The 26,959-nt window shown below is 55.1% G+C and overlaps 11 protein-coding genes across 11 annotated transcripts; 5 read left to right on the top strand and 6 right to left on the bottom strand.

The window, feature by feature from the left end:
• The first annotated feature begins 1,123 nt into the window (after positions 1–1,123).
• Positions 1,124–4,022, top strand: IWZ02DRAFT_234932 (uncharacterized protein). The gene is made up of 2 exons (XM_066762993.1): positions 1,124–1,329; positions 1,557–4,022. The coding sequence occupies exon 2, from the start codon at positions 1,559–1,561 to the stop codon at positions 3,593–3,595; it is 2,037 nt and encodes a 678-aa protein (XP_066623922.1). The 5' UTR covers positions 1,124–1,329; positions 1,557–1,558; the 3' UTR covers positions 3,596–4,022.
• A 1,791-nt stretch (positions 4,023–5,813) lies between these two features.
• IWZ02DRAFT_418026 (uncharacterized protein) lies at positions 5,814–8,066 on the bottom strand. The gene is made up of 2 exons (XM_066765805.1): positions 7,750–8,066; positions 5,814–7,698 (listed from the first exon to the last, which is right to left on the bottom strand). The coding sequence occupies exons 1-2, from the start codon at positions 7,805–7,807 to the stop codon at positions 6,137–6,139; spliced, it is 1,620 nt and encodes a 539-aa protein (XP_066623921.1). The 5' UTR covers positions 7,808–8,066; the 3' UTR covers positions 5,814–6,136.
• A 172-nt stretch (positions 8,067–8,238) lies between these two features.
• On the top strand, positions 8,239–12,406 carry IWZ02DRAFT_418024 (P-loop containing nucleoside triphosphate hydrolase protein). The gene is made up of 2 exons (XM_066765804.1): positions 8,239–8,728; positions 8,777–12,406. The coding sequence occupies exons 1-2, from the start codon at positions 8,282–8,284 to the stop codon at positions 11,981–11,983; spliced, it is 3,654 nt and encodes a 1,217-aa protein (XP_066623920.1). The 5' UTR covers positions 8,239–8,281; the 3' UTR covers positions 11,984–12,406.
• Positions 12,407–12,816: 410 nt separating this feature from the next.
• On the bottom strand, positions 12,817–13,578 carry IWZ02DRAFT_432285 (uncharacterized protein; the record flags this gene model as incomplete). The annotated part of the gene is made up of 1 exon (XM_066766207.1): positions 12,817–13,578. One exon carries the CDS (start codon positions 13,576–13,578, stop codon positions 12,817–12,819), a length of 762 nt encoding a protein of 253 aa, XP_066623919.1.
• A 768-nt stretch (positions 13,579–14,346) lies between these two features.
• On the bottom strand, positions 14,347–14,772 carry IWZ02DRAFT_489731 (uncharacterized protein; the record flags this gene model as incomplete). The annotated part of the gene is made up of 2 exons (XM_066769603.1): positions 14,347–14,445; positions 14,506–14,772. The coding sequence occupies 2 exons, from the start codon at positions 14,770–14,772 to the stop codon at positions 14,347–14,349; spliced, it is 366 nt and encodes a 121-aa protein (XP_066623918.1).
• Positions 14,773–15,388: 616 nt separating this feature from the next.
• Positions 15,389–15,711, top strand: IWZ02DRAFT_489730 (uncharacterized protein; the record flags this gene model as incomplete). Its single annotated transcript, XM_066769602.1, has 2 exons — positions 15,389–15,577; positions 15,628–15,711. 2 exons carry the CDS (start codon positions 15,389–15,391, stop codon positions 15,709–15,711), a joined length of 273 nt encoding a protein of 90 aa, XP_066623917.1.
• IWZ02DRAFT_234827 (phospho-2-dehydro-3-deoxyheptonate aldolase-like protein) lies at positions 15,549–17,508 on the top strand. The gene is made up of 3 exons (XM_066762992.1): positions 15,549–15,839; positions 15,888–16,965; positions 17,035–17,508. Exons 1-3 carry the CDS (start codon positions 15,755–15,757, stop codon positions 17,321–17,323), a joined length of 1,452 nt encoding a protein of 483 aa, XP_066623916.1. The 5' UTR covers positions 15,549–15,754; the 3' UTR covers positions 17,324–17,508.
• A 185-nt stretch (positions 17,509–17,693) lies between these two features.
• IWZ02DRAFT_469051 (Aldehyde/histidinol dehydrogenase) lies at positions 17,694–19,322 on the bottom strand (the record flags this gene model as incomplete). The annotated part of the gene is made up of 3 exons (XM_066768682.1): positions 17,694–18,708; positions 18,773–19,230; positions 19,302–19,322. 3 exons carry the CDS (start codon positions 19,320–19,322, stop codon positions 17,694–17,696), a joined length of 1,494 nt encoding a protein of 497 aa, XP_066623915.1.
• Positions 19,323–20,587: 1,265 nt separating this feature from the next.
• IWZ02DRAFT_234777 (uncharacterized protein) lies at positions 20,588–22,540 on the bottom strand. The gene is made up of 3 exons (XM_066762991.1): positions 22,090–22,540; positions 21,881–22,020; positions 20,588–21,813 (listed from the first exon to the last, which is right to left on the bottom strand). The coding sequence occupies exons 1-3, from the start codon at positions 22,302–22,304 to the stop codon at positions 20,624–20,626; spliced, it is 1,545 nt and encodes a 514-aa protein (XP_066623914.1). The 5' UTR covers positions 22,305–22,540; the 3' UTR covers positions 20,588–20,623.
• Positions 22,541–22,777: 237 nt separating this feature from the next.
• Positions 22,778–23,581, bottom strand: IWZ02DRAFT_365817 (uncharacterized protein; the record flags this gene model as incomplete). The annotated part of the gene is made up of 1 exon (XM_066764354.1): positions 22,778–23,581. A coding segment is annotated over one exon (804 nt), but the record flags the coding sequence as incomplete, so codon positions are not given.
• Positions 23,582–23,917: 336 nt separating this feature from the next.
• On the top strand, positions 23,918–26,476 carry IWZ02DRAFT_448967 (NUC091 domain-containing protein). Its single transcript, XM_066767368.1, is given in 4 exon segments — positions 23,918–24,169; positions 24,224–24,968; positions 25,321–26,082; positions 26,095–26,476. The coding sequence occupies 4 exon segments, from the start codon at positions 24,072–24,074 to the stop codon at positions 26,299–26,301; spliced, it is 1,812 nt and encodes a 603-aa protein (XP_066623912.1). The 5' UTR covers positions 23,918–24,071; the 3' UTR covers positions 26,302–26,476.
• The last annotated feature ends 483 nt before the right edge of the window (positions 26,477–26,959 follow it).

Here is a 26,959-nt window from a genome sequence, read left to right as displayed (position 1 = left end):
GATCAATCGGCTGGGCGGGAACCGCGGCCATTGCTGAAACGGTAGATGGGGAGTCGGGTTTGGGGCGACGTGATCAGGTTGCTTCAGCAAGACTTGGAGTGAGCGACGAGATGGTGTTCACGCGTTTGCTCTCAGCATGGCCTAGCGTAATTTTCAATATGGAAGTTTAACCGAGCGGCTGACGTCACTGTCCAAATAGGTGGAAGAACCCGGCAGACAGGAACACCTCATGAAGCGAACCAAACGTCTGACCACATGTTGATGGCCAAGTAGAATTCTTCCCTGTGATGTTATTTGCTCACTACAATCTGGAAAGAGAAACGAGCAGGGCTCTAGAGTGTCCTTGTTGGATGGGGTGTCCAATTTGGATTCGGGTAACACAGGAGCAGCCCCTGATCGCGATTGCAAGGACCGGGTTACGTTGATGCAGTGGAGTTCAAGGCGAACGAAGTGCGGATAATTGCACTGGCAGCGACTACATAGCGTTCAGCCTCAAATGAAACTCCTGAATGAGGCACATGTCCGGAATGAGGGGAGAGTGAAACGCCAAACAGAAAGGAGGCCGGTGGAAAATAGTGGATGTTTACGGTCGCTATTTGGCAATTTAATGTATCTCTCTGCCTGTCTGTCTCCAGCAAACGGCTCGGCGAGCCTGAGGAGCTGCCCGATCCGCAACCCTGTTTTGGTGCCCCAGATGTGATGTCAGCCGCGGGTTGGGGTTCACAGGGAGATGGCGTAACCAGACCCTGTCTCCTGTCACACCCAAACAACAGAGAGCAATGCCAATTGGAGAGCCGGGACAACTGGCACGAATATGAATGGCGACAACGAGTGGCAGCCAGCGGAAGGGAAGCGGGAGGCGGCACCCAGATCCGGCTCCGGATCCTTCGTGGTGTTTGGCAGGGGCACGGGTAGGTGGAGGGCGAGCATGGATGGGGCTATAGGGCTGCAGTGGTGAGCTGTTGATGTTCGAGGTGGAGCACCACGTCGAAGGCACGTCATGTGTCTGTGGCGGCCGCTGAGGTCTGGATACCTACCTATCTACCTACTTACATTGCCTCACGCACCAAGAAGCCATTGTCGTGTTTCGCCATTTGTTGACATCCATTCTGATTGTCCATCGTCATAACCAGCGTAGACCAACAGACATACATACAAGTTAAATTAGCCCGGCCATCTTGGCAACCGGACACGCCCGCGCTCCAGTGTTTGGCCTAGAGCTACCCTAACGTTCCAAACTTGGGCAGCTCCGAAATCAACTCTCATCACGCCCAGTCCGCTCTGCCATTGTTCATGGCCCTCTAGACGACTGCAATCGACGGCGCAATTGTAAGTGGCACCTCTCAGTCCACGCTGCTCGCCTGAAACGCGAGTTTCAACCTTCAGCGGCGCACGAGCGCACTGCCCACGCAGCGTCAGTAGGGCGCCTCCCGCCTCCAGCCCGCCGCCTTCGACATCCTATTCTCCTGTCCTCTGCCCGCGAGGCATGCCCGCTTGACTCCCTCCACCCTATCACACGCTATCCTTTTCCAGCCACCTCTGACTGACCATCTCAGCCATGTCCTCACCAGCTCCTAGTGGTGGCGCAGGAGGTGTACGCTCCCTCCGTGCCATGTTCGAGAAATCAAACCCTCCTGACTCCCCTGAGGCCGGCTCCCGCGGCCGCTCTTTCTCTCCCTCTGGCAGCGTCCGCAGTCGCGAGTCCAGCGCGCGCAACGGCTCCAGAGTCCGCGCCAGCTTCATTTCTGTCGACGGCATCGATCCCATCGCCCGCATGGCTCAAATGACCCAATCCACAATGAGCCCCACCTCGCACCCGGGCGAATTCGAGGGTCCCCAAGACATTCCTGCCAATGATGCCCACCCAGAAGGCAGCACCGCTGCTCATCGTCGTGGGAGCATGAGCCTGGACCCTAAGAGGGATTCGAACGTGCTAGAAGAGGTCAGGCAGTCTGTCACGCAAGAAGCCAGGGAACGCCGAACCTCTCTGCAAGTCGACGAGGTCGTGCCTGAGCAGGCCGTCGCCCCCAGCACTCTCAACACACCCTTCCCAGAAATCAAGGAGGATGAGGCCATGGGAAACTTTGTGGACAACGCGGACAACAAATTGCAAGATCCCGAGTTGTCCAATGCCCCGGGCCCAAAGCAGGAAGCCACCCAAGAAAATGCCGACAAGGCTGTCGCCGACGCCGCCAAAAACCTCCGAAAGGTCGAGCTCGCCGTTCATGAGAACCCGCGCACTGAAAGCGACACGGCCGTTGACGACAAGCCCGCGTTCATGGCGCAGAACGCGCAAGCCAAGAGCGAACCGGCGGCGCTCATCGATCTCTCCGAAGACTCTACGAACAAGTCTGCGGCGGCTGAGCCGGCCATGAATAACAAGATCACGGCGCCGAAGCCCCTGGAGGCTGAAGATGTCCAGACCAAGCGTCAGGCAGAATCGACATCAGCGGCGGAAGAGAAGCCGGAACCCATGGTTGACTTCGCGGAAGCCAAAGGCACGCCCGTAGAGAACAATGACGAGGTTGCTGTGGAGGAATCGGCCCCGCCTGCTGTAGAGGAGACGATCGAACCTCCTGCCGAGGAAGAGGTTGAGGCTACTCCCGTTCAAGAGACGTCGAATGGCGAATCTGCGCCAGAACATGAGGAGCCTGCGCCTCAGGAGAAGCCCGCGGAATCAGTGCCAGACTCGCCCAAGAAATCTCCCACCCCTGTGCCAACCGAGACACCTGCGTCGTCCATCACGTCGCCCAAGTCGACTTCTTCCAAGACGGCCGCCGCTCCTGCCGAACAGCCCACGAAGAAGACGTCCAGGCAGTCGCTCCAATCAACGACTTCCAGCACCACGACCGGGGGACCGAAGCCGCGCTCGACTTCTAGACCCGCCGCAGAGAAAAAGCCTTCCCAGGCTGCCGGTACTGCCAAGCCGAGGCCGAAATCGCCGACCCGTCCCGCTAAGGTACCGTCTCGCCTCATGCAGCCGACGGCGGCTTCGGCAACCAAACGCGAAGACGACAGAAAGGCTACGTCATCGACCACTGCGCGCAAGCCTGCCATTACCGCTCCTCGCGCGCCCGCTGTCGCATCCAAGACGACCACCGCGGCCGCTGCCAAGAAGCCTGCCACTTCGCGTCCTCCTCCCGCCTCATCCAGCTCAACCAAGCGCCCTGAATCGCAAACCTCGCGCGCCAGCGTTGGAGGCAAGGCTCCCGATGACTTCCTGGCCCGCATGATGCGGCCTACAGCCGCGTCTGCGAGCAAGACTCACGACAAGACAGAAGTCAAGTCCCCTCCCCGCCGCAACCCTGTCCCCAAGCCAAAGCAGGCGAATGGCGAAGCTTCCAAGGTCAAGAGAAAGGTTGTTGAAGGTGCTGAAAAGGCCAAGGACAAGGCTGCGGCTGTTGTCGGGAAGAAGGAACCAGAAACAAGCGCGAAACTGGAGCCCTCGGCTCCCATCGACGACAAAGCTGAACCAGATGCCCCTGCAGACAGCGGCGCGGCGGAGGGTTCCGAGACGCCTGTGCCGAACCACGGCGAAGACAGCACCTCGATGACCCAGACCCCTGCCGGCCTCGAGGGCGGTGTTATCCGGTAAGGCAGACGAGCTTGGCCAGCCCTGAGTAGCTGATAGCGGTTGTGAGCAAAAAGGTCAAAATCATCAACGTCGCATGGGCAGCTGCCGCTGCAGTTGCAGGATCGTCACTGCAACTGCTGCAGCAATCATGGCGGCAGCAACAAAGTACCACCACCGGCCGTGGCCGCACCCACCAGGCACTCTCTTCCTCTACGATCCACCACTCCGTCGCGGCCCTATCGCGCATCTTCATCGTTAGAGCCCACTTCATCGCCTTCATCTACAACAACCACTCCTCGAACCAACACCACCACTGCCACTTCTGTAACCTCAGGATCTACATTTCCCGACAGCGATAGCTCTACCATTAGCAGCATCAATAGCGTCATGCTTGGACGTCATACTCAAACGATTCAAAATCTCCAAAGCAGTGGCAGTGGTGGTGGCGACTCGCAGCAGCGCAAATCCGGCCGCATTTCAAACTTGATATCAATGTTTGAAGGCAGGTAAAGCAGCCTTTGGCATCTCATCTCTCGGCTTCACGCGTTGGCAACTGCGCCGCATTTGTTGCTTTCGCCGATTTTTTCGGTCCGTCCGTTTGGTGGTTGGCTTGTTGTTGGCTGGTTCCACGGTGGTGCTGTCGTCGCTGGTCGTCGTCTCCTTACCCAAGCACCTTCTACCTCTTTTTCGCTCATCATACCCCCGTTGGCTACTTTGCGCCGCTCATACTCACACATGTACTCTTTCACTACTCATCCCGCGCCACACTTGGAGCTGTAACCCCCAATCACATCACCTTCTGTCGCTTTTTAAATCCTCCTGTAGCAGTTCTTGTAGTCAGCAGTATCCCGATTGATCCAAACACACCCAGTAAATGCGAAAGAAAGCGTCCCAATCCTTTTTTCCTCTCTTCTTACCTGTCGTTGTTGAAGCGTGGAGCGTGTGGGCGTTCGCTCTACCCATTTTTGCCTTGGCCTGCGTGCATAACTTTGCCCCCTGCCGCAGATTGAGAGAGTTTTCATGTGTCGTTGCTAACTGCCGTTACTGTCGCTTTTTTCCATCTCGTCGAAAGCCTGATAGACTTGCTTGCTAGTCGCCTTTCCTATTTTCATCGGCTGGCTTCTTAGCTTCTCGGCTGCGTTGTGTGTAAACTAACTAGGTAAATTGGCGTATGAGATCCAACGGCTGATGGTGTAAAAATGTCTGTCGGTGATTCTAATGCGAGAGGTTTCGACCTGCGGCTTCTTTGACGCACATTCTGCGCCCTTTTAGGCGTCAGCAGTTGCTGTCGTGTTTTGATGTCCATCATTTATCTTTACTTGCAAAAAGGCACTCGGTCAGTCGCTATACGACATGGCTCAGGAATGAAACCATTCACCATCGTGCCCTAAAATGACTCCTCATGCTGAACCTCCTTCCAAAGAGACAACGCCCTAGGCACCAAAACACCGCCAGAATAAACAGTGAACCGGGTGATATACGTGAGGAGCACATGTAGCGAAATATCACTCGGAGCCTCCATGAAGTCGAGGATGGCATCTCGCTGTAGAAGAAAAGCAGGAGACAGACGGTGGCGGGAAAGTTTTAACACGTCACCGTCGACACGAGGAATCACGAGCAACACACCTCATGAAGCCAAGAAGCTGCATACACCGTGACCATGCGCTCAGGCACACGCGTGGCCCAGTCGTCCAGTCGCGTGAACGCTCCTCACGCGGACGCCCGTGATCAACGTGATAGGCACCCCCTGCCGGTCAGAGCTGTCTACGTACCTACACTAGCACGCCGTTCTTCTCTCCTACTGCGCATTCATTCTGGCTCCAGAGTCCAGAACCGCACAAGACTTCTTAGAAACCAGGAGTGGCAGGAGATACACTCCGTCGGCTTCATCACTTCCCGCGTCTTGAGCTACTGACTGTTTGTCCTCTTTCCTTCGTTTTCTATGCTCTCCTGTCTTTGCTTCTCGTTGGCTGGGCTGGCGAAGGTGGAGTTTCGAATGGCGTTGAGATTTGTTGGTGAATGATGGTCGGGTTTTAACGACGGCGATGTTGAATGTCATTGTGTAATGGCGGAGGACGGGAATGCTCCTTGATTGCACCTCTCCAAGGAAGACGAAGCTTTTTTACGCGCGACATGACGGTCTTTGGTTGCTTCCAGGGTCACGCTGCTGCATCCATCTCACTACTTTCATCACTTAATCAGTTCCTCCTGCCTTGGAAGGCGACAGGCAGGCAGAGTATTCAATCAAGATGATGGAATGTGGCATTGATCTATCTGAGTTGTCGAACGGCAGCAGAGAAAAGCAAAGTGGCATCATATCTCTTACCCAAGTCAACGCCTCCATCTCTTAGCCTTCCCATGCGCATATACGTCCGTGCCATCGTACGCCGAGCATCCAACCCATTTGTCCATCCAGATGTTTGTCGTCGTCATTGTCGTTGTCTGGCCTTTATTTCTTGATGATTTACTCTGCGTGTGATCGTGGCAGCACCCAAAACATTCCAAAACGCCCCATATGCCTAGTAAAATGCGAATCCACATAGTAAGGAGAGGCCCTGCACCTCATACGACAGTCAGGGTACTGACAGCGTCGTTCTTCAAAACCTCGAAAATGAGGCCCGGGAAGCCGTAAATCTCGCTGATGCCAAACGAGTTATCCATGGCAGCGCTGGCCGCATCGGATATGGCGACGCCTCCTGAACCAACGCCGCCCTTTTTGCTCCGCGTCTGCACCGGCGATCCCGTCGCCTCCTCGAAACCGCCGAGCAGCTCGCAACTGCTACCAGGGCTGTCGCCCCACCCACGATTGAGCACCATGCCGCGCTGCATGGAACGCTCTTCCTCGTCTGTGTTGCAATAGGACTTGAAGGCCTCGAGGAGGCGACCCTTGCAGTCGGCGAACGGCATCTCAGACGTCAATGGCTCCTTGTACAGTTCCGTAGGCACATGTTCCAGGGCCCAACGCGATCGTCGGTGTCTGTTAAAAGGGTAGGATCCGGGCACGTTGCCGTGGAAGATGACTTTTGTGGCCACCAAGTTACTTTCAGAGGGCGGCCAGTCGGCGGGGACATCCCGCGCCGGGTGGGTTGAGGTTGGCGAGGGCGCGGAAATGGTTGTGGGAGTGGAAATGAGGATGTCGAAGCCATGATTGAAGTAGTTGTAAAAATGCTCTGGTGACGTGTCATTTGCGTCGAAGTACGTCTTAGAATTATCATCTTCGGAGCCTTCGGATTCCTCGCGTTCAGAACCAATATACGACATGTTCTCCTCATTTTCTGAAGATTCTCCGTCCGCATAGGGTATCGAAGCTTGACTGCTAGCCAGTCCGTTGAGGCTTTGTCTCTTGCCGTGAATGGCGAGACGATTGTCGTTCTTGCGGTATATTGCGTCTGGGGGCCCAAGTTCGGTAACAAGATCTTGCGGGGTCGTCTCGCTGAGGTTGATCCAAAAGGGTGGGCTTGAGCGCCTCATGAGCTCAATCCTGCCTTCTCCATATATCTTAACCAGCTCCACCTCATCAGCGACATTGGCTTTGCTCGCCAGCTCCAGCGATCTTGGATTCACGGGCGCCTGGGTAAACAGTTGACCACGAGTTTTGGGCCAAGACTCGCCGTGGAAGATGGCCATAGAGGTAGCAGGCGCAGTCGCGTGTGATGAAAGCAAAGAGACAAAGTCCTTGTCGGGAGACCACTCGGATGCTTGCAGAGGAAAGTTGAATGCGATTCCCGGATAAGATAGTACGTATGTCCCGACCGCGTTCTCATCGTCCTGAGCTGGCGGAACATACTCGCCTGCGTACGTTGGTCCTAGAAGCCGGTCGTAGACATGGCGGAACCTAGGACCAGTGGGCACTGCGCGCACCCCCAAGGGTCCTCCCAACTCTCCGATCTTCACAACTTCAATGTTCTTGTAGCTAAGCCGGGTCTTGCTAAAGTCGATGACTTCTATCAAACGAAGGCGCTGGTCCGGGCCGTCGAAGCGGAGGCGGAGGCCATTCTCGGGCAGAGAGAGGACAACAGGAATCCGGACAGGGTATTTCGGATCAAAGGTAAGGTGTATTTTGGGAAAGAGAGATGGCTGGGCTTTGACGCGAGTTAGGATGTCGTGAAGGGAGGCTCCAAGGACTAGAACATGTCAGCCGCAGTCGCACAAAGCGAGAAAGATGGTACACGTACCCATGAAGCCCAAGGAGCGTCCAGGGACGATGGCAGTCGATGGCGGCGGGCTGCTCATGGTCGCGGTCAACCGCCTAGCATGGAGATGGGCAGTTGGGGAGAGAGGATGGGCAGAGAGATGGGGAAGATGGTGGCTGGACCCTGAGGCCCCGCAGCCGCTCAAATGTCAAGCACGTGTCGTGTCCACGCGGTAGGTTGCAGAGTTGGCGGGCAGCAGATGAGGACAGAAAAGAAAGACCTCCTACAACGCAACGGACGCGGCGGGCATTTTGTCTTTGAGTCGACGAGAGGGCAGAGAGCATGCGCCGTGGTTCCTTTGGTAGCATGAGGATGGCGGGGGCCAGCCAGCCAATGATGACGTTCGCCGGCTGCAGTCGGGAACCCGGGAGCAGCAGGGGTCTGTATCGATAAGCCTTCCGGAAGCGGGCTAGCTTTGTTTACTGCCACCAAAACAATCGACTCGACTCTCCGCCGAAACACAAGAGCTCCCGCTAACCTCCCCCAGTCACCATTCTCAACACCATCATCCACAATGGCAGGTCCTCCAAGACCTGGCCTGCCCGCTAGCAGAATCAGCTCAATGCGCCCGCCTCAGAATCGTCCCGCGGATCTTCGCCGTCGCGCTGCCACTCCCGTCATCAACAGCGGCCGTGTCTCGCCCGCAGAGTCCGTCGCATCCGTCGCGACCTCTGCCACCAACCGGTCCCCCGTATCGCGCAAGCGCAAAGAACGAGAATTCGAATCCAGCTCCGACACCAACATAAATGTCGTCGTCCGTTGTCGAGGTCGCAACGATAGGGAAGTTCGCGAGAACAGCGGCGTCGTAGTGTCTACCAATGGCGTCAAGGGCAGCAGCGTCGAACTGTCCATGGGACCCAACGCTCTCAGCAACAAGACATATTCTTTCGACAAGGTCTTTTCGCCGGCCGCCGACCAGGGAATGGTCTTTGATGAAGTCGTCGCGCCTATCTTGGATGATGTATGTGGGCCGCTGGAGAGGTCGCGGTTTGAAAGCTAACAACCTCAGGTTCTCGGTGGCTTCAACTGCACAATTTTTGCCTACGGACAGACTGGAACTGGGAAGACATATACCATGTCAGGAGACATTACCGATATGCTGCCGCTCCCGGACGCCGCCGGTATCGTCCCACGCGTTTTGCATGCACTGTTTGACAAGCTTGAGAGCAACGAAAGCGAAAACTCGGTCAAGTGCTCCTTTATCGAATTGTACAACGAGGAGCTCCGCGACCTGCTTGCCGCTGATGACAATATCAAGTTGAAGCTGTACGAGGACAACAGCAAAAAGGGCCACTCGTCGACAATTGTCCAAGGAATGGAGGAGTCCCACATTAACAATGCATCCAAAGGAATCCAGCTCTTGCGAAACGGCAGCCACAAGCGCCAAGTGGCGGCCACCAAGTGCAACGATCTCAGTTCCCGCAGTCATACCGTCTTTACCATTACCGTATACATGAAGCGCACTTCCGATACGGGCGAGGACTTTGTAAGCGCCGGAAAGCTGAATCTTGTCGACTTGGCCGGCAGCGAAAATATCCAGCGCAGTGGAGCAGAAAACAAGCGTGCCGCTGAAGCTGGCTTGATCAACAAGTCTCTGCTTACTTTGGGTCGCGTCATCAACGCGCTGGTGGACAAGAGCTCGCACATTCCTTATCGCGAGTCGAAACTGACTAGGCTCCTGCAAGATTCGTTGGGAGGGCGTACAAAGACTTGCATCATCGCTACGCTCTCCCCGGCGAAGAGCAACCTGGAGGAGACCATCTCTACGTTGGACTATGCTTTCCGCGCCAAAAATATCCGAAACAAGCCTCAGACAAACCAAATGGTTTCTAAAAAGACTTTGTTCAGAGAATTCACAACAGAAATTGAGAGACTCAAGATGGAGCTGATTGCGACGCGGCAGAGGAATGGTGTCTACCTTGCCCAGGAGCAATATGAAGAAATGGTCACCGAGAGTGAGTCTAGAAGAATTTTGGCCGAGGAGCAAAAGGACAAGATTGAGACCATGGAGACCAACCTGCGCAACAAGGTTCAGGAGCTGTTCAATTTGACGACAAGTCTGAGCTCTCTGAAAAAGGACCACGAGGCCGCAAAGACTGCTCTGGAAGGAACCCAGAGCATCCTTGAGAAAACCGAGGTCGTGTTGGAGCACACTCGGAATACACTTGCGGAGGAAACAGAATTTCGAAAGGCTCACGCCAGGACTGAGGAGGAGCTTGCCAGCATTGGCCGGGACCTCATTTCGACTCTGGGTTCAACTACATCCGACATTGGTGGACTGCGCTCCAAGCTGCGCAGAAGGTCGGACCTCCACTCGACGAATCGCAGGCAATGGGGCTCCACTCAGCAGCAGGTATCTGGAACAACGCGCCTGGTCGAAGACCGCATCTCCGATTTTCAAGACCAGCAACAAGATCTTATGGCTGTTCTTGCACGCAGGATGAAGACCTTTGTGGAAGACGAGCTGCAGAACCTGGGTGATTCCCAGACTTTGCTCCAGGAAAAAATGCAGGCCTTCGAAGAGTCGAGGAAAGAGGTCAACGATCAAACGGCAACCTCGCGCGACGACATGAACGAGGTGCTAGAAGAAATCAAAGGCCTGAGAGAAGACGTCAAGTCGAAGGTTGGCTCGAGCTTGAACGATTTGTCTGCTGCTGCGGAGCGCATCTCTGCCGGAATAGTGGCAGAACTCGAGGGCTTCCATACCCAGTTGCACGCTTCGTATGCGTCGCTTGGGCGTGACTTCAAGACCACGTTTGATGACCTCATCAAGCAACTTAACGAGCAGCAGGGCGAGGTCGATTCTCTCAGGAAGCAAATCTCCGAAGCCAACCTCGAAGTCCTGAGGGCCAATCGCGCGACGCAGTCCAGCTTGGTCAATGTGATTGAAGAGGAAAAGCAAAAGGCGGCGGCTGAGAAGGAGGCATTGCTGGCCCAGATGACCGCGCTCATTAAAACCAATGCTGCATCTCAAGAGCAGCGCATTTCGGAGCGCATCGCAAGCGTTTCTCAGAGCATTGACTCTGCCAATACTGACTTCGAGACTGCGAACCAATCCTACGGCGAGGGCATGGATGCTTGGTCTGGCAAGTCCTCTGAGCTCATCAGCGGAGTTGTCAAGTCGCGTGAGAATGTCAAGACCAAGATCAAGGCCGACTTTGCCGCTGCCAACGAACACACCGACTCTCTCCGCCAGACGACTGCTTCTGTACATGAGTCAACAGTCAAGATTGTCAACGACCAAATGTCCAACATGGATAGCCAGCTTCATTCATTTGATGAGATTGTTGACCGTCTTCGCGCCCGCAACGAAGCACACCACACCAGCCACACGGAATCTCTCTCCGCGCTCGCAACGACAGTCCAGACCTCGTACTCCAGCATCGGAGATCATTTCAACACTTCGTTCTCGCGCGTTCAAGACCTTGGAAGCGATATGGAAGCCAAGACTGCGACCCTTCAGGCCACTTTGCCAACGCTTGCTGAAGATGCCGAACTCCGCGGTCCTCTGCGGACTCTTCGCACAGATGTCGAGAGCCAGGCTTTGCAAGAGTATGCCCCGACGGGCGAAACGCCCCAAGTCAGGAAATACCAATACCCTACAAAGTTGCCTCGCACGGACTCTCAGGATGTTTTCCTGGCCAAAATTCGAGGTCAGTACACGGAACCTAGCCCGGCTGCTCCTTCCGAAGCACCATCCGCCGCCACTTCTCCTTTGAAGAGCCCAAGCAAGACGGTGGTCTACACAGACGCTACGGCCTCGAACGATACCTCGGAAATTTCCACCACCATGGTCAACTCTACCTTTGCCGCATCTACGAACAAGTCGACTCGCCCAGACAGTTCGGCGTCCAACATGTCGCTCCGCGAACTCGACCCCAACACGACGGCTCCGGCCCAGCAGCAGACGATTGAGTGTGCCTCGGCGCCTGCCACAGTGAGTCTGAGCATCGTATCACCCACTCTTGCTGCTGCTTCCGACCCCTCGCCTACCACTGCTTCCTCTGCCGCTGGCGCGAGTTCCTTGCCCCAGCTAAAGCGCAAAGACAGCGATAACAGAAGCGAGAGCAAGCTGCCCACCAAGAAAAAGGCCACCCGCATGACGGTTGCCGGCGTCGACCACGAAAACCTGCCTCCTGCGGGCGCCGATTTTAGCAAGAGTGTCGGTGTTGGTGGCACGGGCAGGAGGCTGCGGAGCCACGGCACCGGTGCGTAAATACGGCAAGCTATGGGTCCTTTTATGAATGACGTCTGAGTACAGTCGCTTCTTGATTCTCTTGATGCGCGCGTCTAGGGCTAGGCCTTTTTGGAACTTCGGCGTTGAATGGTGGTCGACTGGCCAGGTTTGACATATCCGCATGGTGGTGCGCAGCTTGCTTGGTCTGTGTACCGCCGCCACTCACTCGTCTCCGCTACTCTTCTTTTCTTTTGTCGCGCGCTTTGTCTATCTATCGCTTGCTTTGACGGAGGTCGAAGGATGAGGAAGGGTATTCTTGGCTTTTGGCGGTTAGGAGTTTGGTGCAGATGTTTCCACAATTGTGTATAACTTGTGTCTTTTTTTTTTCTCTCTAGGGAATGAGGGGGGTTCGGATCAGTGGGTAGTGCACAGGCGAAGGGCTCTCTAATTTTGGACTACGTTTTTCACCTCATGCTTTGTGCTGTCTAATTGTTGAAGTGGTGTTCGCTGTAGGAGCTGCGAGGGCCGCTCAAGAGTAGTGGATGCCTCGTCTGTACTCATCGTGTATTCAGGATGGGGTTTTGGAATCTCCTCCGCTTGCCCAGTGGCTCGCCGCTCCATTACTTTCCGATTCATTCACGCTCCTGCTCCTGCCCATGTCCCTCCCGCAAAGTCCCCAACGTTATGTTTTTCCATGTCGAAGAGCCGTTTCCCTCGCCATCTTCCCAGCAACCCCCTCCTCATCTGCTAGTGGGAGCTCCACCCACTCACTGCCCTTTCTCCTTTCGCAGACGTCGTCATCGCCGTCGCAGAAGCTGGATTCTCAACGACCATCACCAGTCCTTCTCCAGTCCCATTCAGACCCACACCACTCACATCTCCGCACCCGAATCATGACGCTCATCGTCATAGTGCTGCCCATCACCACCAACACCGCCGCCGCCGCCGCCGCCGCCGTCGCCCTGAAGCTGAATCCCAAAACTCCACTTAACCTGACTCCAGCGCGCCAGCAGCCACAGCACGCGCCTCCCGAGCCGGAAACGCAGCGCCTCCGCCTCCGCCTCCGCCTCTCCATCTGCTTCCGGGGCTGCGCAACCTGAGGCTTTCGACAGCGGCACGACAAGGTCCAGCGCGCCGTCGCCTTCAGCGCGCAGAACGGCCTTGAGAAGCTCGACGGCTTCGAAGTGCAGGTGTTGGCATCTCTGGATGAGTGTCAGGATGGTGGTTGTGTTGGTGTTGTGTTGGTTTTCTTGGTTGTTGTTGCTGTTCGGGTTGTTGGTGATGACGGCAAAGGACAGAGCGGGCGAGTAAGATGAAGAGGTGGAGAAGAGGCGGGGCCATAAGGCGGAGACTTCGCGGGTGACGGTGAAGAGGTGCGAGGTGCAGGCTTGCACGAATGCTTGTGTGCTCACCGCTGTCGGTGGCGCTTCAGAATTGAGAATGGGTGGCGTATATAGACTCCCGTTTGGGTTGCTGGCGGCATTTCTCTTGCTATCGTCGCCGCTCTCGTTGGCAACGTTGAAGTTGTTGTCGTCTTCCGAGACGGGCGTGAGTGAAAGGCTCGGGTGTGTAGGGGCGTGGAGGTCTTGCTGCCGTGGTGTTGTGGGCGGCATGTCGTGTCGGGAATTGTCCATGGTGGAGAAACCTTGACGAGAGAGCCGTCACTTTTTATGATGCCAGTCAAGAACGCATCAACCACGCGAGTCGGTGAGGTCCAGGTGTAACTGCGAGGTACGCCTCGACGACGCGTTGTGTGCGTAGGTTGTGATCTCTCCGGTAGTCAGGCTCCTCGGGCTCTTCGTAGTATTTGAAGGAGGATTGGCTTGCCGAAGTTTTGATTTAAGTTGATTGAGTGGGTTGGTAGGGTTCGTGGGCTGCTGAGTTTGGGGCTGTTGGGGGAGTGGTTGATATAAGGAAGAAGATGGAGGGATGTCGTGAGGTGATTGTCAGCGAAGTGCTGGACATTTCGTCGGTCGACTAGTGCTGGCGTTGATTTTGGGCGGTGTTGATTGAGCCATGGCGCGTGATGCTGCCATCTTTTGTTGCATGTGAAGTTGTGGTATGCATTTTCTAAAGGGCCACGTTGGTATGGGAAAGCTTCGAGGATGAGAGCGCGAGCTATGATGTGGTTAAAATTCTGCTCGAGAGTTGACAGCATGAACAACTCCTCCTTTCCGCTCCAGGTTATCTATTGAGGTGACTGCTATCTGGCTACTGCTAGACGGGAGTGCCGTCGTCGTGGATTTTCAAGTCGTTTCAGTGTTTATGACCGAAAAGGCCAAAGCATGCTTACCCGTATGACATCTCCTTTCGGAGGACCATTGTGCATTCTTCTTCTTGCGCGGTAGCCCCCGTCCTTATATGTATGAATTTGCAAGAGCATCGTCGACTGGTTCATTTCTCTAAACAGCAACAAAAGCTGTCAAAGCCTTGATGACATCTCCGTCATGGGTCTTGAGCAGCTCGGTGGCCTTTGGCTTCGTCAACTCCAACTGATCGATCTGCAAAGAAGTGATCAGCATGGATCCTGCAGCAGGGCTCCCTGATCGTCGACAACCTACCAGCAACGCGACGTCGGCCTGATCGACCTTGACGACCTTCTTCACTTCTTCCTTTTTTGGTGGAACATTCTCCTTGATGTCCAGATTCTTCATTGCCTTTCCTAACGCCTCGGTATCGACACCCTTCTTCGGAGCAGCTTCATCGTCGTTTTGATTGGCATCAAGTTTGGACATGGCAGCCGCGGCCTTGCGATCTTCTGCAGAAGCGGGAGCGGCCGGTGTCTGGGCGCCTTCGTGGACACCTGGTGGTTGTGGTTCGTCAGCCATTGGGGGCAGAGGACATCAAAACAAGGCGCAAAGCGGAATGGTGTTGTTGACGGGGCAAGAGGAGTGAGTGGATGGTGTGGATGCGCATGTAGAGCTGGCGGGGGCGTTGGTCACCCGGTCGACGGCCACGACTTTCTCTCGGACTCCGGGTCCTTTGTTGGAGCCGCATCACTTACTCATTCAACGACGTCCCTCGTCGTCAATTGCTCCGATCCTCCACCTCTCCTCTTTCGGCCCAAAACCCTCGACAACATCCAACTGACGCCTCAACCAACCCTCGGCCTCCAGCAACGACGGGGCTGGAAGGAATCTCACGTTTCAGACCTACCTACCCACCTACCCACCTACCTTGGCCCAGGTCGCTCGGTCAAGCATTCCTGAGACGGACTCGGACGACTAGTCGCCCAGAAAAAGGTACCGTGGTTGATAGCTTCCGTAGCCTCCAGCCTCCATTTTCTCCTGCCTACCTACCTACCTACCTACCTACCTACCTAGTTAAAAGCTTCGAAGCTACTTCTTCCTTTGCTCCCCGCCAAACATGTCAACAAGTCCTCTTCTTCTTCTCTTGAAAACCAAACATCCCCTCGCATCGCCAAGCACCCACGCCTGAGTCACCATGTCTGCCAGTTGCATCTCCTCCTGTGCCATCCCCGTCGCCTTCATCGTCTTGGTGCTCCTCGTCTGGCAAAAAATGCAACACGAGCGTGCTCAATACGAAGCCCTGCACCCGTCGGAAAAGGTTGTGGCGCTCACTGTCATCCAGGCAGCTCGCTTGCGAGAGGAACAAGTCGGCTTTGAACTCTCGGTAATCAAATTGCCTCGTCTTTTTTTGCACAGCACCTGACCTCGCCAAAGGACTCCAAGACTCCAGAACTTCCGCAAGGCAAGCCGAGACACGCACGCGTCGACTCTGCATCAACGAGCTGCGCCGACTACTAGCGGAGCTCACAACACATCACCACTCCCACAAACCCTGTACAAAATGTCCTCGGACATCATGCATCGCGCTGCTGTCAATGGTGCCACGGCCAATGAGTCGTCAAGCTCTGGCGAATGGAGTCCCTCATGTATGTCAAGTGCTTCCAGATCACACGCATATCACTAACGCTCTCTAGCCTGGCGCACCAAGCCTATTGTACAAGCAATAACATATCCAAACCCCAGTCTCCTTGCTCCCGCGCTCTCACAACTTCAGAATTTGCCTCCGATGGTGACACCAACCGAAATCGTCAAGCTTCGGCAGCACCTTCGCCGCGTTGCCATGGGCGAGGCCTTTTTGTTGCAAGGCGGTGACTGTGCTGAGCTGTTTTCCTACTGCTCAGACGGCCCCATCGACGCCAAAATCAAGCTCCTGCTCCAAATGTCTTTGGTCCTCATTTGGGGTGCAAACAAGCCCGTGGTGCGCATCGCTCGCATGGCTGGACAGTACGCAAAGCCACGGTCGAGTGCCATGGAGACACTGCCAGACGGCACAACAATTCCAAGCTTCCGTGGTGACATCCTGAACGGTTTTGACCGTGAGGAGCGTGAACCCAACCCTGGACGTCTTGTTCAAGCATACTTTCACTCTGCCGCCACGCTGAACTTTTTGCGCGCCCAGCTTTCAAGCGGCGTAGCGGACCTGCACAACCCAATGGACTGGGGCCTCGGCCATGTTCAGGACGAAAAGCTTCAAGCACAATACACAAAGATTGTCAACTCCATTACTGAATCTCTCCGCTTCATGCGCACCATCGGAGCCGACACAGCTGGTCAGCTCGAAACCGTCGAACTTTTCACAAGCCACGAAGGCCTCGTGCTTGAATACGAAGAAGCCTTGACACGACGACTGCTGCGGCCCAAAAGCGAAGACCGCTCAGGAGGCGCGGGTCCAACACTCGATGATGGCAAGGCTTGGTACAACACGTCGGCACATTTCATCTGGATTGGTGACCGCACGCGGCAGCTGACTCACGGTCACGTCGAGTACTTTCGCGGCATCGAGAACCCCATCGGCATCAAGGTGGGTCCAAGCATGGCGAGCGACGAGCTGGTACGGCTGCTCGACATTGTCAATCCGGCCAAGGAAGTCGGCAAGGTGACGCTCATCACGCGGTACGGCGAAGGCAAGGTTGAGGATTTGCTTCCGGGGCACATTGAGGCCGTTAGACAGAGTGGCCATGTCGTCGTTTGGCAATGCGACCCGATGCATGGGTAAGTCTTGCCCTTGAGCTCTTTAGCATTTCCCAATGAATGGAGTACGTACTGATGAATCCATCGTAGAAACACTCTTTCCACTCCAACGGGCATAAAGACTCGCCACTTCTCGTCCATTCTGTCAGAGGTCTCTTCCGCGCTGCGTATCCACCAACGCCACGGCTCCTTCCTGGGCGGCGTGCATCTCGAGCTCACAGGCGATGCCGTCACCGAATGTTTGGGTGGCAGCGAGGGTCTGGCTGAGCAGGACTTGAGCCTCAACTACACGACCTACTGCGACCCGCGCCTCAACGAAAAGCAGGCTTTGGAGCTGGCGTTTTTGGTTGCTGGGTTCTATCGCGGAGAGAGCGTGTGAGGGGGAATGGGGAAGACTGCAAAACATGGCCCCATGGAAAGGTTCTCATGGACATTTGAGTTGCTTGCGGTTGTTTGAAAGGTTGCAAAAGGAGCGTTTGGCTGGCTGGAAAAAGTTGAAATTTGATTTTGCATGTTCGCTTTTGGGCCTCTAGAGCTTTTCGACGTGATATATCCGCTTTCGTCATGATCATCCATGGCGTAACCCTTGCTTTGTGCCAATTTTACAAGAGCAAGAACATGTGTTTGGTAAATGTCCAGCTCTTTCAATCCCCGTGTCATAAATTAACCATTTTGGCCATGCGTACACCATCGCCCAAATTCATCAAGCCTGAGCTCAATTTCATCCCTCATGCCTCGTCATTCAAACTTCACAATTTTTGCAGCGGACCAATGCCGCCCATGGTGACGGTCTTGGTAACAACGTACTCCTCAACACCCAGATGGCTACCCTCGCGACCAAAACCGCTCTCCTTGACGCCGCCAAACGGCGCAGCAGGATCCGAGATCAAACCCGTGTTGACACCGACCATGCCGACCTCGAGGGCCTCGGCGACGCGGTAGCAGCGCTGGACGTCCCTGCTGAAGAAGTAGCCCGCGAGGCCAACTTCGGTGCTGTTCGCGAGACGAACGACGTCGGCCTCGGTGTCGAAGGCGAAGAGGCCGGCGACGGGGCCAAACGTCTCCTCGTGCGCCAGCTGCATGTCGACCGTCATGTCGCGCAGGACGGTCGGGGCGAAGAAGTTGGCGCCGAGGTCGGGCAGGCGCTGGCCGCCGATGAGCACGGCGGCGCCCTGCTTGACCGCGTCGCTGACGTGCGACTCGACCTTTGACACGGCGCGGTCGTGGATGAGCGGCCCGTGTGTCACGCCCGCCTCGTAGCCGCCGCCCACCTTGAACGACTCGACCTTTTTGGCGAAGGCCGCCGCGAACGCGTCGTAGATGCCGCGCTGCACGTAGATGCGGTTGGCACACACGCACGTCTGACCCGAGCTGCGGAACTTGGAGGCGATGGCTCCGGCGACGGCGGCGTCGAGGTCGGCGTCGTCGAAGACGATGAAGGGCGCGTTGCCGCCCAGCTCGAACGAGAGCTTCTTGAGCGTCGCCGACGACTGCTTCATCAGCAGCTTGCCGACGTTGGTGCTGCCGGTGAAGGACACTTTCTTGACAATGGGCGATGAGGTGATGGCCTCTCCCACTTCGGGCGTGTTCTTGAGCGCCGTGACAAAGTTGACGACGCCCTTTGGAATGCCGGCGCGGTGAGCAAGCTCGGCCAGAGCCGCTGCCGTAAGGGGAGTCTCTCCTGGAGATTTGGCCACGACGGTGCAGCCCGCAGCGAGCGCTGGGCCAATCTTACGGGTGATCATGGCGGCGGGGAAATTCCATCTGAACGCACGTCAGGAGGTGGTCTCCCCAAGGGGGTTTCTCGAGCTGCTAAACATCGACTTACGGCGTGATCAGACCACAAACACCAACGGGCTCCTTGATGGTAAAGACGCGGTTTCCGGCAACGCTGGCAGGGATCGTCGTGCCGTAGATGCGCGGAGCTTCTTCAGAAAACCATTCGAAAAAGTTGGCGGCGTACGTGACTTCGCCCTTGGCATCTGCGATGGGCTTCCCGTTCTCCCAGGTGATGAGCTTGGCGAGATCTTCGGCATTTTCAGCCATCAGATCGTACCACTTGCGCAGCATGCGCGAACGCTCGCGGCCGGTGAGCTTGCGGAATGCTGGCAGAGCGGCAGCGGCGGCGTCAATGGCCTTTCGCGTGTCGGCAGCGTCCATCTCGGGCTGCGTGGCAATCACCTGGTGGGACGAGGGGTCGGTGACTTCAAACGTCTTGCCAGACGCGGCGCCGACCCATTCGCCATTGACGTAGGAGAGAGTCTTGAGCAGCGACTTGTCGCTGAGCTGTAGGGCGCAAAGAAGGTCAGTCAATGAGGTCGTTGGTCTGGGCGTCAAGGTGGAGGGAGGCGGGGTACCGGAGGAACAGTGTGACCCATGGCGTATGTTCTCGAAAAAAGGCGAGGAGCACAGCGAGGCTGGATGTTTGCGCGGATTACTGATCTGGCCGCAAGAGACAGGATGGGCCGCATAATGAGTGAAATAGGAGCGTCGTCAAGACGTCATCCGAGGGTGGGAGAGGGCCGGCTTTTCGTGGAGGGGGTGGCTCGAGGCGGGGGACGCGGGCGGGCAGATGGACTGACAAGCCTAAAAACCGATGGCTTGAGGCGGGATGGGCAGTTTATATGCCGTCAGTCGTCAATGCTATCGTGGTAGAGCAGAGGTAGAGCGTCAAGAGCGGCGCAAGCGTCAATGGCGGTCTCATCCGAGTTCCTGGTGGGGTTCCCTCGGTGGCGCTATCGGAGATACTCTGTTCCAACTTCATCTCTCTCCACTTCCCAAGTTGCTCTCTCATCGCGCCATTGTTTGTATCGACGAGTCTGCAGAGTCTTTGCTTAGCGAGAGAATAGCTGGGCGCTTTATTTCTTACGGTTTGGACATTGCGACACCACTCTGGCTTTGAAGCACACGGATGCAGGCATTCAGCCCAAGCAGTTCGAAGGCCGGGGTAGAGAGGAGAATTTGAGATGACAAGAGGACGATAGTCGACCTATATAGCGCAACTTGCCAAAACCAGGGTACAGTTTAAGGAACCACGTGATGAAAGATTTATCGAAAGAGCAAGGATTGGGGAAACACCACGCTTTCAGGAATAAGCCCACCAAACCACTCTAAAGGAAGGAAATATTCAGAGAAAGCAAGAGCGAGTTGACGTCGAAGAGAAGACCTGAAAAGTGCTTGAAGACGAAGGCAAACAATACCGAGCAGTCGAGCCACAGGCATCGAATGCTTGATCAAAGGAGCAGCCACACCTGGTGCCAGAAGAGCTAATTCCTCCCATAACTCCGCCTGCGTCTAGGGAGCATTGATTCAACACTGCAGATGAAGCTCTGGGAATGAAAGCCATTTCCCGTTGCAACGAAACCCGTCGAGTACCGCTTCTTTCATCACCCTGTACAGTTAAACAATTTTGCGGCACACGGAAAACAGGTCAAATTTGTAATCATGCCCTAAGACTCCAGATGAATGAATCGAATCGAATCTCAAAGTCTACCTTCAGTGATAGTGTGACCCGCCATGTACCAAATACTCAAACCCGCCCAGAAACGCACAATGTAAAATCTTCCCTCCAAAACCAACACCGAACGCAAAATACAGCAAGTCAGTAGCGCAGCGCTCTTGGAACAAGGTGTTGAGACACCAAACAAGTAGAGATTCCAATGGCAATCCAATCCGCAAGTCACGTCCAGAACGCGCTTATGACGGTTTCTAGAATAATGCCCAGTCCAGCCAACACGACCAGGGCCGGCCAATAGGCCCAAACGAAGTTGAATAAAAGCAGCGAACAACCCACAAGAATCCCAAACAGAGGGCCAAAGGCCCATGCCAGGACAAAGTTAACCAGGCCCAAGAGACCACCCAGGACGTAGAATGCCAGCTTCAGACTATAGGCGATAGTGTGGATAACGACGACCCAGATGATGGCAATCAGGACTACGACAAACACCATGACGTGCCAAAGATTGTAACATCGCTCCACGACCCACCACACTCCTCTTATAAAAGTGCGGTAAACCCCTTGCGCGAGGGCTTGGGTGTACCAGTAATGCTCCCGCGCTGATCTCTGCCAGGACTCGGCGCGCCAGACGCATTGTCTTTTAAGGGAATGGAATGAGGGCGAACTCCAGACCAGCCGGGCGATGGTCCTGTAAAAGTGACAGAGCCAGTTCCAACAGCAGGCTAGTAGCAAGGGCCCGTACACGGCTACAGCCTCGATAAGGAATAGCCTAGACCACGGAGGCACGCCCCGGAAGAAGTCTCCTAACGTGTTTTGGGTGAAGCTGCGCAAAGTCTCTGCGTTCAACTCGAGCAGCGTTGGCAATTGGGGAAGCAGTGACGAGGCTGTTTTGGAACCCATGGCGGAGCTCGCGTTGCGCAAAGTCTGGAGGGCTGTGAGAGTGGCTTGTTGATAGTAGCCCCGCGCTGTTTCGAAAATGTGATGTTGAACTGCGCTAGGGATATGCCAGTTGAGGGTCGAATTCGTGGACATTTTGAGATGGAAGGCTTTGAACCGCCTTAGCGCCTTCGATGCCAACAATGTCGACAGGAAACCAGTGCTCTTGCGATACAGCCCCATCATTCGTAATTTCAAGTTGTCGATGGCGGTTGTGGCAGTGAAAATTTTGAGTCGCAGCCTCATCGCTTTTAACGAGGGCAGGCGCGCTGAAAATAGGACTCCTAACGGTTGTATAACTGCCTCTCTCATTTGTCTTTCCGGCGAATCGGTGGACTTCTTGGATCGCAATCCTTGAGCCATGATCATGGCCCTTTTGACATTGGCGACGAAGGCTGGAGGCAAATTCGAGACTAGTGGTCCGGGCCAAATGAAGGACACTGGATACGGATAGGTTGGCGGCAGGCATCGAGAGACTTCTTGAAGATCAGCTGCAAACACTAGGTGAGAGGAAGGTGCATGTGGACTCGAGGAGAAGCATACCATCCAAACCAAAACAATCATAACAGACAGCAATCGGCTCAACGTCATATACCAGTACACTCACTGTGTCGTCCCCTCTGGAAGTGACTGGTCTATTAGCCTTTTTGTGCTGCCTTTGGACTAGAACGAATCGTGAGCAGCTGATTGAATGTCAGTCTAGGCGAGTAGAACAACTTCGGATGGAATATTTTCAAATTTCATGTGCTTACAACGCAACATCAAGGGGACTGCAGATGATCTTCGGGTCTGCTGGAGAGGCAGATGTCTCATCAAAAATACTGTTGGCATAGTCGCTGCTGTTTCGTGATGATGTTGTATGGCTTGGTATGTCCTGTACGTCCTGGAGTTGAGCAAAGTCTGTGCGTATGGTTGGGGCGTCTAAGAAAAGGAGTAAAGACGATAACAAACGAGTGATAGTGCTCATGATGCCAAGCTATTTTCCAATGCCATGTGGATGCAGTGTTAGATGAGTTTGAGGCACAGAGGTTCGAGATGTACAGGTGAGGTGCATGTTTGGGACGCAACTTCCCTAACAACCTTAAAGTACCAGGCTTAAAGTACCAGGCATGGCGACTTGTCGGATGGGTAGGAGAAGGAACTCGCAGCAGATTGAGTCTCTGCATATCGCATTCAACGCCTCCAGTCTAGGGAGTCCTTAAGATCCGCTAACTGCAGGGAGGTAATCCGCCATCAACAGTACAACCACCCAATAAAGCGTGTTCTCTCCAAGTCGCAAATACCAGAGGCCTTGAACGTATGGGCTATGAGCTGAAATTGGCAGGTCGTGCCAGAAGTACATTGAGTTCGTCGTGGTCGACCAGACGGCCAAGGTTGTGTTATAGTACATGAATGGTGGGCCTTCCGATCGACGAGACCCCATGCCACCATTTCAGATACCTAAATCTTGCCACCAGTAAGTTCCTCCGCAATCTTGTGGATGCGAGCGCGAGTCGCAACGGTCGGGTCGTGTTTGAGGCCCGTCAAGCCCCGGACACCAATCATTTGGGAAATGTTCCTTGGTGCATCCTTGGCCCAAATGCTACGACCAAAGACCGCGTTGCCTTGGCTAGAGAAGTCTGCGGGGTGCTCCTCCGTACCGAACGCCACGTCGATTCTGTTGACAAGCTGCTCCTCGGTCACAATAAACTCCCTGGCGTGCATGTAGAGCGTGTGGAGTTGATCCCTTCTCTCCAGAGCCTTTGAATACTCTTTCAATGCCACGTTCCTTCTCTTGCTGCCCAGTTGCTTAGAGCGAGTTCGGGTGTTGTGTTTGCCGTCCATCAAATCCCTGACGGCCTTGGTGACACTCGTTTTCGTCAACTGCTCATCCAAAGGTTCTGGTGCCCTCAGAAGAGCGCGCTGCTCTTCTTGTCGGGTAGCTCCGCGCTTAGCCCACTTCTTGTCTAAACTCGCCTTGCGCACGTGCAGCTTTTCGATTCCGGCTTTCAAACTGTCCCTCCGAATTTTGGCCATCTTTGCCTTGAATTTGGTTTTAAGAACATGATCGCCGGTTGTGATGGGTTCCCGAGCTGGTCGCCGCGTTGCTGATGCAATGAACTCTTCGCTGTGCTTGGGCCTTTCGCTTCTGTTGACGAAAATGTCGCGGGGGACAGGCAATGCGCCTTTGATAATTGGCGGCTTTGTTGCCTTGGTTTGCTTCTGTGCGGGGATGTCGATGTACCTAGGCGACTCGGGAGGAATTTGAGAGGCGGCCGTGGGTGCTTCCGGTTCGGAGTCTGCCTCTGCAACAGGATCCGCGTGACGAGTCGCGGAGGACGTAAATGCACGACGCGGGATGATGGAGGCACATGATGAGCATCGGTGTGCGAGAGAGATAAAAGCGCGAGGTCGAGAAGGAGGCATTGCGAGCCGTGTGCACTCAGAGTGTCCTGAAGTGCCCTGAAGCGTTCCGTGGAGGTGGTCGCAGCTCAGAATTGGAAAAGTCGGCTGATCCCCGGCCATCCGCGAAATCTTGGCGCCAGCGTCCGCTGCAAAAAAAGTTGCTGATCTTCGACACCGTTCTCCCATCCTCAACTCCCTCGCACATTTTTTCCCCTCTTCAACCCCAACCATCGCCGTTCTTCCACTTTTCACCTCTCATTTCAATTCTTCCATATTCGCGACCATATCACAACCACTGAAATCCGCACCGTAAGCGTCTCGACTGACGAGGGCACCGCGCATCTTCATTATGGGTACTGGGAAGAAGGAAAAGACCAGAATGGAGCGCCAGGGGAAGACGGGCGACGGCATGGGCAATGTAAAGGTCAAGGGCGAAAACTTCTATCGGTATGCCCGAACCTCCAATTCTTAGAGGGTATGTGTCGCTGATCATCCAAACAGCTCCGGCAAAAGAGTCAAGTTGCTCAACATGTACAAGGAGGGCAAGGCGCAGAGGAACGCACAAGGCGACATAGTCAAGGCCGCCTCCTTCCAGTCCAGAGACGTGCCCAACGCACGCATCGAGCCAAATAGGAAGTGGTTCACCAACTCCCGCGTCATCAGCCAGGACTCTCTGGCAGCGTTCCGCAACGCCATGGCGGAAAAGGCATCCGACCCGTACTCGGTCCTCCTCAAATCCAACAAGCTTCCAATGTCCTTGATCAGGGATAACAGCGACACCAAGAATGGAATCAAGCAGCATCAGGCCAAGATGGCTGTTGAGCAAGAACCATTTGGCGACACATTCGGCCCCAAGGCCCAGAGGAAACGTGTAAAACTCGGGGTTTCAAGTATTGAGGACCTTGCGGGAGATGCAGACAAGTCGCACGACACTTATCTTGATCGCTTGGAGCAAAAGCAGCTCCTGAGTGGCAACTCGGGCGCGGGAGCTGAAGACGATGGTTTCGACATGGGAAGTGCTTCAATAGCAAGAGAAGCCATCTTTTCAAAAGGCCAGAGCAAGAGGATTTGGAACGAGTTGTACAAGGTCATCGACTCTTCGGATGTCGTCATCCACGTCCTGGACGCCAGAGACCCTCTTGGCACAAGATGTCGGTCTGTCGAAAAGTACATCAAGGAGGAGGCACCACACAAGCATCTCATCTTCGTGCTCAACAAGTGTGATCTTGTCCCTACCAAGATTGCGGTAAGTCGAAACTTTTCTGCTTCTCCTTCAAGTCGGCACGGCTTGCGAATTGCTTTGCAATTCCCATCGCTAAGTCAAGGCGCCACCCTGCACTCGCTGCAAAATTGCCATGGGTAGATGTCTGTTACAGCTTTGGGAAATGAATCTCATCCCGCCGCTTCTTGCCGTTATGGTTTTGAAGTAGGTCAACTCCGTCTTGGGGTATGGCCAAAAGGGTCTGAGAACGATTCGTCTGAGTTGAGGACCGTCTCACTTCGGTGCCTTTCATGGCGGTCCTCTTAGTTACGTTTCATACATGACATGATCTTCATTTGCTCATCAGCAATCTGGCCATGATGCTGATTTGATATAGGCCGCCTGGGTGCGATATCTCTCCAAAGAATACCCCACACTTGCATTTCACGCTTCAATCAACAACAGCTTTGGCAAGGGCTCCCTAATCTCTCTACTCCGCCAATTTTCCGCCCTCCACTCCAACAGAAAGCAAATTTCTGTGGGTATGATTGGCTACCCCAACACGGGCAAATCCTCCATCATCAACACGCTCCGCAAGAAAAAGGTGTGCACAACCGCACCCATCCCCGGTGAGACAAAAGTGTGGCAATACGTCACGCTGATGAAACGCATCTACCTCATCGACTGCCCCGGCATCGTGCCCCCCAACGCCAACGATACCGACTCGGACCTGCTGCTCCGCGGCGTCGTCCGCATCGAGCGGACCGAGCACCCGGAGCAATACGTGGCGGCGGCGCTGCAAAAGTGCAAGAAGCAGCACGTCGAGCGCACGTACGAGATTGCGGGCTTCGAAAACGCGACCGACTTTCTCGAGCAGCTGGCGCGCAAGGGCGGCCGGCTGCTCAAGGGCGGCGAGGCCGACCTCGATGGCGTCGCCAAGATGGTGCTCAATGACTTTCTGCGCGGCAAGCTGCCGTGGTACACGCCGCTGCCGTCGATCGAGGACGAGGCCTCGGGCAAGATTGAAGGCCGCGAGGGCCGCTTCGGCGAGATGCCGCAGAAGAAGCGGAAAAGGGAAGACGCGGCCGAAGCCGGCGGCAACGCCACCAACGAGGCTGTCGGCGTCGTCGAAGAAGAAGAAGACGATGACGACGACGACGACGACGACGACGACGACGACGACTTTGAAGGCTTCGACGATGAAGACGAGGAGGAGGACGACTCTGACGACGCAGAGGAGGGCGACGCCGAGACGCTGGTCGCCGACGAGGGGTCTGACGAAGAAGAAGACAACGACGACGACGACGACGCCGTCGAGGCGGATCTAGCGCAGATATCAGAGGCGCTGGCACAGGCGCGGAAGAAGCGAAAAACTTGAGCAAGGGCAAAAAAAAACAAAGGGAAAGAAGAAGATCGTTCCTGGCAAGCATGGCATGACGCACGCGTACATTAGCAACTTAACCATATGATACCCCACGAATGTTCATCATGTCTGGCTACCTGGCTACCCAACTGGCTGGCTGGCTGGCTGGCTGGCTGGCGTTTGGATCTCACACATTGAATCTCGCCGAGAGTGAACTGATGACTTCGATGCCAGTGCACCACCCATTCACCATCTACCTATATATCTGCTTCATCGCTGCACCCACAATGCCACCTACCCACAAGCAGACATGCAAAATCGCCAGCAAGTCGATCATTTGAATGCTTCTTCTCTGTTCATGTACCCCTATTTATCCTACCAACCCTATGCAACGCCATGTCCTTCCATGCTATCCCGTCTCTATCGCTCTCCGTCCTACCAACGTTCCCGACTAACCAGATGCCCAGCTGCCCACGTCCGTCTCAATCCCTTATCAACAGCCCAACGCAGCAATGCGACAGGCAGCAGCAGCGCCAAGCGCGAAACCCCATTGCGCAAAAAGAAAAGAAGAGAAATCACACAAAAGAAGAGCCGCTGCGCCTCACGACTGTCTACTACCAGACAGGTGGTGATGATAATAAAGTGTCCATGATGGAAGAAGAGAGAAAATTGT

This window comes from Phyllosticta citriasiana (assembly GCF_038021145.1).
Source record: "Phyllosticta citriasiana strain CBS 120426 chromosome Unknown IWZ02scaffold_5, whole genome shotgun sequence".
Lineage (NCBI taxonomy): Eukaryota > Fungi > Ascomycota > Dothideomycetes > Botryosphaeriales > Phyllostictaceae > Phyllosticta > Phyllosticta citriasiana.
This window is presented reverse-complemented; position numbering and strand designations above follow the sequence as displayed.